At 34.3% G+C, this 13,548-nt stretch overlaps 1 protein-coding gene across 1 annotated transcript in view; it reads left to right on the forward strand.

Moving 5' to 3' along the window:
• The first annotated feature begins 52 nt into the window (after positions 1-52).
• LOC117118891 (RAD50-interacting protein 1-like) overlaps positions 53-13,548 on the forward strand; it is a 20,050-nt gene continuing 6,554 nt past the window's right edge. Inside the window, exons 1-8 of the mRNA XM_033263620.1 lie at positions 53-202; positions 9,221-9,462; positions 9,776-10,003; positions 11,521-11,661; positions 11,779-11,926; positions 12,279-12,392; positions 12,587-12,812; positions 13,283-13,420. Coding sequence (XP_033119511.1) covers positions 77-202; positions 9,221-9,462; positions 9,776-10,003; positions 11,521-11,661; positions 11,779-11,926; positions 12,279-12,392; positions 12,587-12,812; positions 13,283-13,420 — 1,363 coding nt within the window. The 5' untranslated portion in view covers positions 53-76. The remainder of the gene's footprint in view (positions 203-9,220; positions 9,463-9,775; positions 10,004-11,520; positions 11,662-11,778; positions 11,927-12,278; positions 12,393-12,586; positions 12,813-13,282; positions 13,421-13,548) is intronic.

Below are 13,548 nucleotides of genomic sequence, written 5' to 3' on the forward strand. Positions count from 1 at the left end.
GTTCCCCAAGTTAGTTGGGCCCCGAATTAGGGTCAAAGGGCACATTAAAATCAATCATCCATCACAACATTGGAAAATGGAGAGCGAGACTAACGTGTCAGAATTTGTTAATTCTTGCTTTGGAGACGATATCAAGTCTTTAGATAAAGCCCACGAGCTTCTTAAATATGCAAAAGAAGAACATTCTTCATTGGCATTCCAGGTTAGGTATTAATATTTAATGCATCATAACTAGGCCTAACATTAATCTGAGTTATGTCTGCAGTCTAGGCCCTAAGCCTAGCCAGGCCCTGACGACAGCGTGTCGGATGTCCTGGGTTTTAGCCTTTGCCTAAGCTAGCCTTGGGCCTAGATAGGCAGCCTAAACTGGGGCATAGGAACTTGAAAGAGGCCTAGGCCATAGGACCTGACCCTTGGTAGTAGTAGTAGTAGTATGCCTACCCTCTAGGCCTAGGTTGTATAGTATCTGATTTCGGATTCGGTGGCTGACAGAAACAGCATCCCTCTCGTTTTCCTCTCTGACTCAACAGTTGTAAAATTTGCGCTGTATACTACTAAGTAGGCCTAGTGTTATAAGTATCATTATTATTATTATTACTAATTAGTATTACTATTATTATAAAAATAAACATTATCTTTAATTTATTATTGTTGTATTTCAATTGCTATTATTAGTATTATCACCTTCAATATCGTTATATCACTAATTAGTTATTAAAATTGATATTTAAATATCGTTATTATTACCATACTAGTATTGTTACTATTAGTATTGTTAAAATAAATATTACTATTAATGTTGTTGTTGTTATCACCTTTATTATCTTCATAATGACTAATTATATATTAAAGTAAATATTACTAATTTATTGTCGTTATTGTCAATTGTTGTTTAATATTATTGTTGAAGTAGAATGTTGTGAGTAAAGAGAAGACGAACACATTAATAAATAACTCTTTTTAATTCATAGGCAATAGCATTCAAATTTCTTTTGACAGTGTGGTGGTCCTGTTTTACTAAAATATACTGTGTACTTTATTTCCATCATATATTGAAGAAAAAGGATGCAAAAACAGATTTACCGTACATTAAATAGGGTAACTTGTGGTCGAGTTGACTTGTGGCCGAGTTGGCTGTAGACAAACTTTTTGTGGCCGAGTTGACTTGTGGCCGAGTTGACTGTGGCCGAGTTGACTTGTGGCTGAGTTGACCTGCACCCAATCAAGTAAATCAAGTACCGGTAAATTGTTAATTGTTGAGGTAGGCCTAGCCAAGGAGGTATAGGCCTAGCCTACCAAGTCCCTACTACTAGGCCCTAGCTACTAAAATTGATCTAATAGTAATAATAACATTAGGCTTACTTAGCTTAGGCCTAGGCCTACAGTATGTATTTAATAAATTATAGTCTGCATTTTCTGTATGTTTATAGTCTAGACTAGGTCCTAGGCCTAAATTAAGTGAATTGTTTATGGAACGCCGTTACTGCCTTTGGTGGCTCTTTTCTGATCGGCGCATTTGCTATTCGGCCCTTTTAACATTACGTTCGGTGCTTTTACATTACGTTCGGTGCTTTTACATTACGTTCGGTGCTTTTTACATTACGTTCGGTGCTTTTTACATTACGTTCGGTGCTTTTACATTACGTTCGGTGCTTTTTACATTACGTTCGGTACTTTTTACATTACGTTCGGTGCTTTTTACATTACGTTCGGTGCTTTTACATTACGTTCGGTGCTTTTTACATTACGTTCGGTGCTTTTTACTTTACGTTCGGTGCTTTTATTAACATTACATTCGGTGCTTTTATTAACATTACATTCGGTGCTTTTATCATTACGTTCGGTGCTTTTGCCACACTTACGGATCTTTTATCATTTGGTGCTTTTTAGTTTTACCTTTCGGCCCTTTTATCATTACGTACGGTTCTTTTATCATTCGGTGCTTTCATGACCTTTGACATGGGGTCAAGTGGAAATAATCAACTGGTATGGGAACGAGCCTAGTGGAACTTGCGTGCTCCTTCTCTCTTTCTTCGTGCCGTCGATCGTTGACAAGCGAGGAAAGACAATTGCCAAGTCAACTGTTCCGATTTAATTTTAAATTGTTTTGCATTATATGGCCGTTTGCTGTTGGGTTTTCCCATTTGCCTTTTTAATATTATATTATCCAGAATCTTAAATTTTAGTGTTTCTAAAGTCAACTTCTTAGTTTCATTACTGTTACGCTATATTATATTCATGTTTTGAAACACAGGTGTGCACGCATTCTTCATATAATATATATATATATATATATAATAATAATAATAATAATAATAATAATAATAATAATAATAATAATAATGCTGTAAAGGCAAATATACAATGTGGGAGGCCCTAAATAATAATTAAAATGGTATCAGATGCCCGCAAGACGGAAACAAATTGGCCGTAGATTGGGAGTTATAAATGTGAAATTGTGGATATTCTCCCTAAGAGATGGGTGTTCTCCCTGTACCCTCCCACTGCACTGGCTCCACCCCTGCTTCACGAATTGCCTTTTTCCAACTTGGGACCCCTGAAAATGTGTATCTTTGTTGTAATACTGTATAAATGCTAAGTTTTTATTATTTATTTGAGGTATATTATTTATTAAAAATTCAACATCAAAAACATACATAGCAGCAACAAAGGCTGAATTGCGTATGAATTAAGAAGTAAGAATAAAATATATATTATATAATATTAAAAAGGTAGACAAAATAAAAAGACAAAAAAATAAATACCAATATCAAAATACGAGATAACCACGGAGGGAGCATTTGTAAAACGACCGGACAGTAAAGGGAGGGGAAAATAAATCAATCAACTGTAAAGGGGAATTTTGAGTTTAACTTTTATTTATTATGTAAGCCAAAAATGGGATCGGACTTGTTAGGAATCGTTTGGTTACCGGTAATTAATTAATTAATTAATTAATTAATTAATTAATTAATTACGTTTCTTTTATTTGAATAAGCCTGCTTCTTCATATCCGGAATAAAGAAGAGTCCTCCCCGAGTTATTTTTGTTTTCAATACTAGGTATATAGTGATAATCTTATATTTCTATTTGCCCTAAAATACCACCAAAATTATGTGGAATAAAACTAGAATGTACACTTTCCCTTTCAAACTTAGGGACAAGAAAATGTAGATCCAGGTCTTCTAATACTGTTTTGATTGATCGAGACATTTTTGTTTTCGTTAGTTATTAATTTTATCACTAAGATAATCACATATCGAATATGCTTTGTTACGCGCGATTTTCCACTAGGCTCATTCTCACAGCCGTTGATTTTTTTCCACTTGACCTGATGTCAAAGTTCATGAAAGCACCGAATGATAAAAGAACCGTACGTAATGATAAAAGGTCCGAAAGGTAAAAGCATCAAATGACAAAAGAGCCGAAGTGCGGCAAAAGCACCGAACGTAATGTTAAAAGCACCGAACGTAATGTTAAAAGCACCGAACGTAATGTTAAAAGTACCGAACGTAATGTTAAAAGCACCGAACGTAAGGTAAAAAGCACCGAACATAATGTAAAAGCACCGAACGTAATGTTAAAAGCACCGAACGTAATGTAAAAAGCATCGAACGTAATGTAATAAGCACCGAACGTAATGTAAAAGCATCGAACGTAATGCAAAAGCACCGAACGTAATGTTAAAAGGGCCGAATAGCAAATGCGCCGAACAGAAAAGAGCCACCAAAGGCAGTAACGGCGTTCCATAATGGTTGGTAATTTTCGCTCTTATCATGTAAGATAGAGGGCGTTTGTAGGAAGAACTGTTGTACAAATTTACTCTGAAAATTGTCTCGTTATTTTATATCTAAACCCGTAATTTTGACTCCTGATATCTAGAAGTATTTGGCGAAACAGATTATCATATTTTTGATCGCATATTTCGTCAAGTCTCCTATCAATCTGCCTTTTAGGGCAAATAGAAAAATTTATTAGATTATCACTCCCGCCCGCATCAAAAATTCGGAAAATATTGATGCAGGAATAAAAGAAAAAAAATTTTTTTGCCGCATCAATTATTTCAACAGCATTAAAATAACAATGCAATTTTGTGACTTCAAATACATTTTCTTTAAAAAACTATAAAATTGAACCAGTTTTTATACAATATTTACTATTGCAGACCAAATATAAACACTCCCTCCCTCATCGATAAAAACAAAAGTGAAATAATCTATTGTTCTGATTTTTTTTTAAAAGCGCCCTCCCTCATCAATTTCTTTTTAAAAAAGACTGATAATCTAACATTTTTTTCTATGTGCCCTTAAAAGCTAGGCTTATTGATGTTAAGTGACCACTACTGAAGCATATCATTATAACACCAAGTGGCCTTATGACTGGTCACTCATTTCTCTTGAACTGAGCCTAGCTCACTTAAAGCTTATTTGCTTATCTATTGACAGTTATACATATCGACAGCTATTCATATTTGTACATCGAATGCGACTGTGACTACACTTTTGAGCAGAGATATTATCTTTCGTGTAGATTTTTATCTAGCATTTCCATATTTGACACTAATAATCATGATTGTGGAAACTCATTCTCTCGATCTAAATTCTGGCCAAACAAACGACGTTTCGATTTGGAAAAGTACCACAACAGTGACGAAGTCTATGTTAAGTTGGGTAAATCAAGGAGGTATCGGTTGCATTCGAAGTTTATGAATATGTTGGTCGGATTGTAAAGCGTGGTAATTTTGAATATATTATAACCTAGGCTTCTTGGACTAAAACTTAGAACGATATTTTGGGGGTTGAGAACTTGACTGTGGAGGAATTAGTTTATGACTCTTGCCACCCAGATCAATCTGTCACTACAGCAGGGCTGCCACCAAGCGAAGAATCTAAGCAAGTCCTAGTGGCATATGTCAAGAGTTTGGTACAGGATTCAGTCCTTGTTTGATAATGGCAGATATGGCATGACTCTTACTGAATGGAACCACACACCTATTTATCGATGACATAATAATAAGTACCCAATACATCGTTCGCGTTTCACCGCTCATCGTCAGTGATCTCCAATGACAGTCTTGAAAGATTATGTCATGCACATTCTGGCTCTTCATTGGGTGATGGTGACGTAATGCCATTTACCGTACTTTTAGCAATTTGAAGTAGGAATATGGTACTGTATCTCTAGCCACGGCATTAAATATAATAGAGGACTTTAACTTTATGTCATGTGGCTCCCGCGTAGCATTAATTACCACAAACCTTGAGGAAGCTACACCGTTTATTGTACCTTGTACAGTCCATAGGTAGCAGGGACACGAGTCAAGCCTATGCTACTTCAAGCGAATATGCCAGTTCGAGCGGATTTACTTTGAGCTAATGCTAGTTTGAGTGGAAAGAGATCCACTTATGCAAACAAAAGCCTTGTCCGATTTTTATGTATTAATTACTTAAAAATTTCCTATTTTGAGCTAACAATTTGCATTCAACCAAGGCTCAAGCTTTGCCTGGGAGCAAGGGGAAAGCCCTGGTGGGTTCCGGGGGAGAAGCCTGCCTATGTATAGAATTCGTATTTAATTGATTTTAGGCTAACAATTTAAAATCAAACATAACTACGTTCATAAAAATAATGATTTATTTTATCTTAGTCATTCGTAATTGTTATTCTTTCCACTCGCTGAAATAGTGGGGAAGTCGTATTTAATTGGTTTTAGGTTAACAATTTAAAATTAAACATAATTACGTTCATAAAAATAATGATTTATTTTATCTTAGTCATTCGTAATTGTTATTCTTTCCAAAAAATTGATATGATGTCATTATTACTATACTGTTGATAGTCTAGTCACAAATGGTTTGTGCACCTTCAGCGACACCTAGATTATGTAAATATAATTTAAATTTCTATGGTGAATATCAATTACAGTTACTCCCATTTACAAATTTAAATTGTAAATTTAGGGCCTATAAATACAATCACAACGTAATTCAATTACAAAGTAATTTGTTTTTTTAAATACAAAGCCCCAACTAGAGACAAAAACCGTAAATTCAAAATGAAAAGTGCGCAATTCAGTAATTTTAAAATATAGGCCTAAGTTCTTGTTAGCAGCCATCTGGTAGTCAGATCTGCTAAGACTGTAATCCGAACATGGAATAATTATCAAAAGTACCAAAAACATTTCAGAAATTTAGGGCAAATAGAAAAATATATTATTATAACTTTGCCCACATCAAAAATTTTGGAAATATTGATGCAGGAAGTTTTTTTCAAATATATATTTATTTATTTTGTTTTGTCGCATCATTTATTTTATCTGTAACTGCATAAAAACAACTTTGCAAAGAACAAATGCTCACAAAATATAAAGGAATTGGTTTTGAATTCGGCAGACTTCAAACTCTTCCAATTGATTAGATCAGACATTGGGATCACCGTAAAGTTGAAAATGCAAAGCCCATTCTTTAAACTTATTGTTTACCGTCGCTAAAAATACTAACTGCGGCTTAAAAAGGACAACACCGCAGTCCGTCCCTAAAGAGACCCGCCTAGTGGGCTGATCGGATAGTTAATTCACAGCATGAAGACTTGTGTGTTCCACAGCTGCGGCTAAAAATAGACAGCACTATAGTCCGTCCCTAAAGAGACCCGCCCAGTGGGTTGACCGGATCATTGATTCACAGCATGAAGACTAACATGTTCCAGAGAGACTATCACTGCAGAAAATAACTTGTTACATCATGCATTACAAGTGGGTGGTCTTCCTTGTGATGGGTGTGTTTGGTTGGATTGGTTGTTGTTGAGCAAAAACTAACCTACGACATCAAGAAAGAAGGTTTAGGCAAAGGCTGGCTTAGATTGAGGTAAAGACTAAAGCCTAGGTGCCTATGCCCACTAACTATAATTTGTTCCCTTCCCTTTGATGCTCGAGTAATGTCTGATTTTTTTCACCGGGATATAGGGCCTAGGTCTAGTTTTGGATAGGCCATTGAATCACAGGGAATCCCCGGGTATAATCCCATCCCCTACCCCTCCAATAAAGTTGCCCTTGTTATAGTTCGCACTAAATGCATTCGCTCGAACTGGCATCCTCTCGAACTGGCATTGGCTCTAATTGACTGGCATTCAATAGCAGTACATGCTTCTTAGTGTAGCTCTAGCCTTCGAGTGCCTTAATCTTGCCAGGCACCCCAGATCGACTGTGCAGCACATCTGGCTGTGGGTTATGCAAATTAGCTGTTAAACTTGCACAACTTTGCTTCTGTAGGGACTACAGATTTGATTTTAGTCTTACAGCTAAATAATACAGCTATAATTTACAAATGTATTGGAATAATATAATTCATTAAATAATTTTAAAATAAATTATACATTAATGCAAGTACAGTATTTTGAATTAGCAGCGAAACTTGAATTGTTATATATAACTGCCATGCCTTCAATTAAATGTATTTTATATTGTAATTCCCCATCATGATGGTTGGTCTGTGCTAGCTTTTGCTCAATTATTCTCAGAGAAGAGTCTACTGAGCTTGGCAGTGTAGAACCAAGTCACACAGATGAGCTGTATAATGATAGGCCTATATATCAGACTCTGTGAGGAGAGTTATGATATAGTTAGCACTGTTCTTTGCAAAGTCTCTCTGGTAGCCATCAGACCAATTGCAGATTCGTTTTATGATTTCCTTTTTCATGTTGCTTCAGAAGGTGAATATAATAACAAGTATCCAAAAGGAACCAAAGTATTCAGTGGTTAGTATTATGAGTAAGACTAAAGCTCTTTTAGGCTTCTCAGCTGGGAGAGAGGCAGAGGCCTATATTCATACAGGAAGGTATAAAAATAGGATGATCTCCCTTGAAAATGACTAAAAAATCATAAAATTATTTTTGTAATTAAATTACTCATTTTGCAGTAACATACAAATTATTAACTTGAGAATATGACCCTTATCAAAAGTCCTATAGGAAAAATTGTTGTTATTATTATTAATGATGATATTATTTTTTAATATTTTATATTATTTATTTGTATTCAATATTAAAAATATATTTTATTATTTTTATTATCCTGGTTGGACGAGTTCTAGATAATCCATGATAGCCAATTTTTATGCTTCAGCTTTAGACTGGCTAGGGGGCCCCTTCCCACCTAGCTAGACCTACTGCTCTGAGTTAGGGGGCCCCTTCCCACCTAGCTAGACCTACTGCTCTGAGTTTCTTCGTGGCTATTTTTTTTGGATTGTCAATAATGGATGCATACGACAAAGAGCATGTACACTATCCTTCTTCAGCGTAAAGCACCGTACCTTTCGAAACAATGCGACTTAGCCTAGGCTTGCCCATACTACTTGGCTAGAGACCTAGCCTAGGTTGTGTCGTCAGTTTCTGTGGTTATTTTTTATTGGATTGTCAATGCATGCATACGTATGATGATAGAGCCAAATAAACTGTTGTTTGCGATAATTTTTTTCAATTCTCCCTGAGGATTAAATCCAATTTAATCCACTTTAGGCCTTCAAAAGCAAATATTTTTCGACTTGAATTCTCATTATTTAAAATGTTCGTAACCATGCATGATTGCGTTTCAGCTTGAAACGTTTATGCTTAATTGCATAATAAAAGTTTGAATTTTACCATTTCTATTTCATACCCTCTTCGCAGACACTGTTTGGTTCCTGAGACATCTTTTTGGTAACTGTGCATGCTCGACATGGCTCGACAAAGTCACTTACTCATTGCACATGCTCACTGGCTCTCTAGCATTTCCAAGCGCATGCTCACTGTGTTTTTATACATATTTCACGGACGTTCTTAGGTAACTGTGTGTGCGCATTCATTAGTTTGGAATTCCCATTCCTTCGTAGTAAAAGCTACCGCAACCTACAGTTTCTTAATGACTGTTTCCTCTTGATCGTATCAGCCTAAAGGTGTGGCGCGAAAAATGTGGACCCTGGCTTATACTGGATAAATGATAAACACCTGTATCATTAAACATACATGTACTAATGGTTGTATATAAGCTGATGTGGCTTATTGATTTTATTTTTCAGTATGTTTTGTTTTCTTCCTATTTCATTTTTCTTACATATTCTCTGAGTAATGTTCAAGCTTGCAAATCTTTTGAGTTTTAAATTATTATATTGTGAGTGGGGTTCCAGATGTCTCCAGATCTTACCAATGCTAACTTAAGATTGCAATTGAATGTTTTTTATATTTTTTCAAGGTATCATCTGCAAATCAAGAGACACCTTCCAAAATCCAAAAAGTGTTGCAAGATGCAAGTATAGCCAAGGAACATGTTGAAGTGTTGGCACAACAGCATTTGCAAGTTAAGGAAGATGTTGTGAGCCATTTAGAAAAATGTTTGCCATTGATGGATACTCTGACAAGTATGCTGAAGAAAGTGAAAGATCTAGAGAAATGTATGCAATATATGAAGTGGTTGGCTCTTGTTAATAATTTAAGGTTAGTTAATATATGATATAGGTGGATTCCTTCCCCCAAATTCTAGAAATTGAGAAAAAATGAAAACTATATATATTCAAGGATATTAGGATTGAGAGTACCGTTTCCAGCCATTCAGCCAAAATATAATTTCATCCTTCAGCCCCAATCATGGTGGTGCTGAAGTGGTCTACCTACTCACCTCTAAAGGTCCCTCCCTGTACCTCTTCTGATTCGACCCACCACTGCGTGATGGAGCCATATGCATTATTAATTTGATTCAATAGTAGTCAATTATTTTGATTATAAACTTTATAATTCTTTTTTATCTTAGTTCTGAGATTCAAGGAGCATTGTTGGTGAATACAACTCCATTCCAGTTTCACAGTGCCAAAGTTCAACAGTCAATAACTGCAGGTGCCATGCCAAGTGCTGTCAATCATTTTGTGACCTTGGTTGAAATTAGCAAAATATTGCAAAACTCAAAGTGCTACAATCTAACACAATTTATTCATTCTACAATATTTTTTTGGTTCAATATATTGAAAGAAAAGCTTTCAAGGTAAGTGTTTTAATGCATACCGTCACCCATCAATATATTCTTACACCTGTGCAATTCATCCATGCACTTGTTGATCCATCCATTATATATCCATTGATATGCATTACTGTATCCATCCATGCACTTGTTGATCCATCCATTATATATCCATTGATATGCATTACTGTATCCATCCATGCACTTGTTGATCCATCCATTATATATCCATTGATATGCATTACTGTATCCATACAGTCCTTGGTGTGGACAGATGATGAGTAGCTGACTCTGGTATACTGGGTAGCTCAATGTATAAATATATTATATCTGTTTCTTAGCAGTTTCTTTCTTTCTTTCTGGCAAAATTTTGTTATATATAACCCCATACTGCCGCCACTCCCACCACCCCACAAAAAAGAAGAAAAAAAGAACTAAACAAAATACAAATTGGCCTGATTTTGGGATTAAACTTTTTTTTTTATCTTTTGTGGTATAACAACCACCACTTTTATTCATCAATACATCAAGTTATTTGAATTACAGACATTCTGCGTTACAGTCTTTTTCACCTTTTTTCTTGATTTTCTTATTTTTTAAACTTCTCTTGATACTTATATATACAATAAAATATGCAAATAAGTCGATCAATGTATGTTATATGAAAATTTAAAAAATAAATTTAAGCATAATTCTATGATATTAACATGATTTCAAAGTTTAGGCATTAACCAATTGTAACCATTATTATTATAGATTTTATTTGACCAGTATATCCCTTAAAATTGGCCTGATTTTGGAACTAAACTTTTTTTTTCTCTTTTGTGGTATAACAACCACCACTTTTATTCATCAATACATCAAGTTATTTGAATTACAGACATTCTGCATTACAGCCTTTTTGATATTTCACCTTTTTTCTTGATTTTCTTATTTTTTAAACTTCTCTTGATACTTATATACAATAAGATATGCAAATTAAGTTGATCAATGTATGTTATATGAAAATTTAAAAAATAAATTTAAGCATAATTCTCTGATATTAACATGATTTCAAAGTTTAGGCATTACTAATATAGATTTTATTTGACCAGTATATCCCTTAATTTTTTTTCCTCCCTTTTCCATTTTTATATAAAAATATATTACTTTTCATCATTGTACGCTAATGCGATATAAGTTTACTCATAACACGTTGAGTTATTATGAATTTTTTTTAAATTTTAATTTTTTTTAAATAAAATAAAAAAAACATACTGCACAACGTCATTTTCATCTCATAGTTTGTATGGACTATCAGTAATTTGTTATTGCTTATTATTTTATACCTTGAAAGTAACTAATAATGGAGTAACAATAGTAATACTAATAGGTCCACTTCATAAAAAATAAATATATAAAATAAAAATAAAAATAAATATAAATAAAAAATAAATAAATAAAATAAAATTTATACTCAACGAATCCTTTTTCCGATCAGAACGCAATATTTCATCATTGCATCCTTCTCTTACATCTAAATTATATTTTTATTTTGTCAGTGAATTTGAAGATGTTTTGACGGCTATGGGGTTGCCTATTGTTTCCAAGGTAACATCACTTCCACCGAGTACAGCAGCCAAAGAAGATCTGCAAAGCAAATTGGACACATTATGTACACAGCTTTTAAAGTTGCAATTACCGTATCCTTTATTTGTACAATAATAAAGCATGATATTAAGTTTTTAGCCTTTTATCATTTGGTATTGTCCAACATAGCAAATATGATACATTTGTGTATTTTCCTTAATATGTTACAGTGAAGAACTTGAGATTGAGTTGATTAATTCTGAGTCTCCAGCTGGACACAAAACAATTATTCTTCCCATCCAATTGCTTCTCAAACCTCTCAAGAAGAGATTCCGATTTCATTTTTATGGAAAGAAACAAACAAATAATCCAGAAAAGGTTAGTTGCCATTACAAAATAACTTGATTATAAAAAATATGGTTAATAATGATTGTAATGATGAATGATGTTTACAGTGATGATAACAGATATAGTAAAGGTTAAAGTCCATTCATGTTTTTATTTCTCCTCCACTCCTTGGTAGTATTCCTAGTTGTGTAGCACTACTAATATTATTATTGTACCAGGTACCAAGATATAATCCTGGGTGTATTAAATCCATATACTGTACCCTCAAATGGAAGTGGTTGTGGTGGGGCTCTCAACCTGGAAGTCGAGGTATTGAATGTTTACTGGGAAGTTAATCCAGAACCTTCCCCTGCTTTATGACATCACCTATATTTCTTTTTAGCCTGAATTCTATTTTACACAAGTACTGAGCTGGATACGTGATCATGGTGATTTTCTTGATACTCAGATTCAGCCAATATTAAATAGGGAACAAATTGCTCACATATCTGCTAAGGTGCGTATTTGTCAACCATATTGATTGTTATATTTATTTGTTTACCTTCATAATTATGAAACATTATGTTTTGATAAAAACTTCTAATGCTTGCATTTGATGGCTGAGTTGTGTTCACCTCTGTTGTGCTGTACAAGTTGTCTATCTCCTCAATAATTTAACTGAGTGTAAATTTCAACATGCTTGCTCTTTAGATTGAGTTCTGTCGTGGACTAATTCAAGCAGTTGTAGCCAAAGCGGAACATGATATTCCTGAACTCATATATGATGACCACCTGTTATCTCATTTTATTGATGAACTTCTGTCATTTGAAGCTGAACTTCGTTTTAATCACGGATATCCAGCTTGGCAGCCAAACTGTATTCATGTTCTTACTCAAAATGACTGCTTTCAACGATGGCTTGCAATTGAAAGGAATTGTAAGTATTTATTAAGTATTAGGGCAATTTCACAGTAACTGAATTACAATCACAACAGTTTTGGGCTTATTATTAGAAACCCAGAACACTAGGTTTGTCTTGGATAATAACCTTTATAGGTATAAGTACATACACCTACCAATATCAATATTAAATACTTTTTCTTTTCGTCAAGAGTCACTGTGCCTGAGAATAGGATGCTAGATGGTATATTTCAAGTTCTGTTTTATTATTAATAGACAGTGGCACTTAAAAGAACATTAACAACATTAGAAATATGTCTTAGAGGTTTGCATGGTGAGTTGACAATAACAATAATAATAATATGCGTACAGTTGCATATCAAGCATGTGGCATCCAGTTAACATTGTAGCATTTTGGTGTTTCTTATATACCACTTTATTTACTCAATTCATTCTCAAAGTTTCTTAAAATTTGGTCATGACTTGCCTACCTTTTTATATTTGCAGTTGCTCTTGAGAAGATAGACAACTTGCTGAGTGACAATGGGGCATGGAGTTGTCAATACAGAGACATAAGTGATGTTGATGATTTAAAAGTGCCACAGTGTGCTGAGAGCTTTGTAACACTCTTATCAGTTATAACAGGTGAATTGAAATCATTTTAGGGGGTCATCCATTATTTTCATCATTTCCACAAGAGTACAAACCATACTCTTTTTGCTAACACCCCCCCCCCAATGGAAGAGTACATGCTAAAATGATGATTTTTTTCC

The sequence above is a fragment of the Anneissia japonica genome, unplaced genomic scaffold (genome assembly GCF_011630105.1).
Source record: "Anneissia japonica isolate Jap-2015-1 unplaced genomic scaffold, ASM1163010v1 scaffold2212_len44148_cov183, whole genome shotgun sequence".
In the NCBI taxonomy this organism is placed as follows: Eukaryota; Metazoa; Echinodermata; class Crinoidea; order Comatulida; family Comatulidae; genus Anneissia; species Anneissia japonica.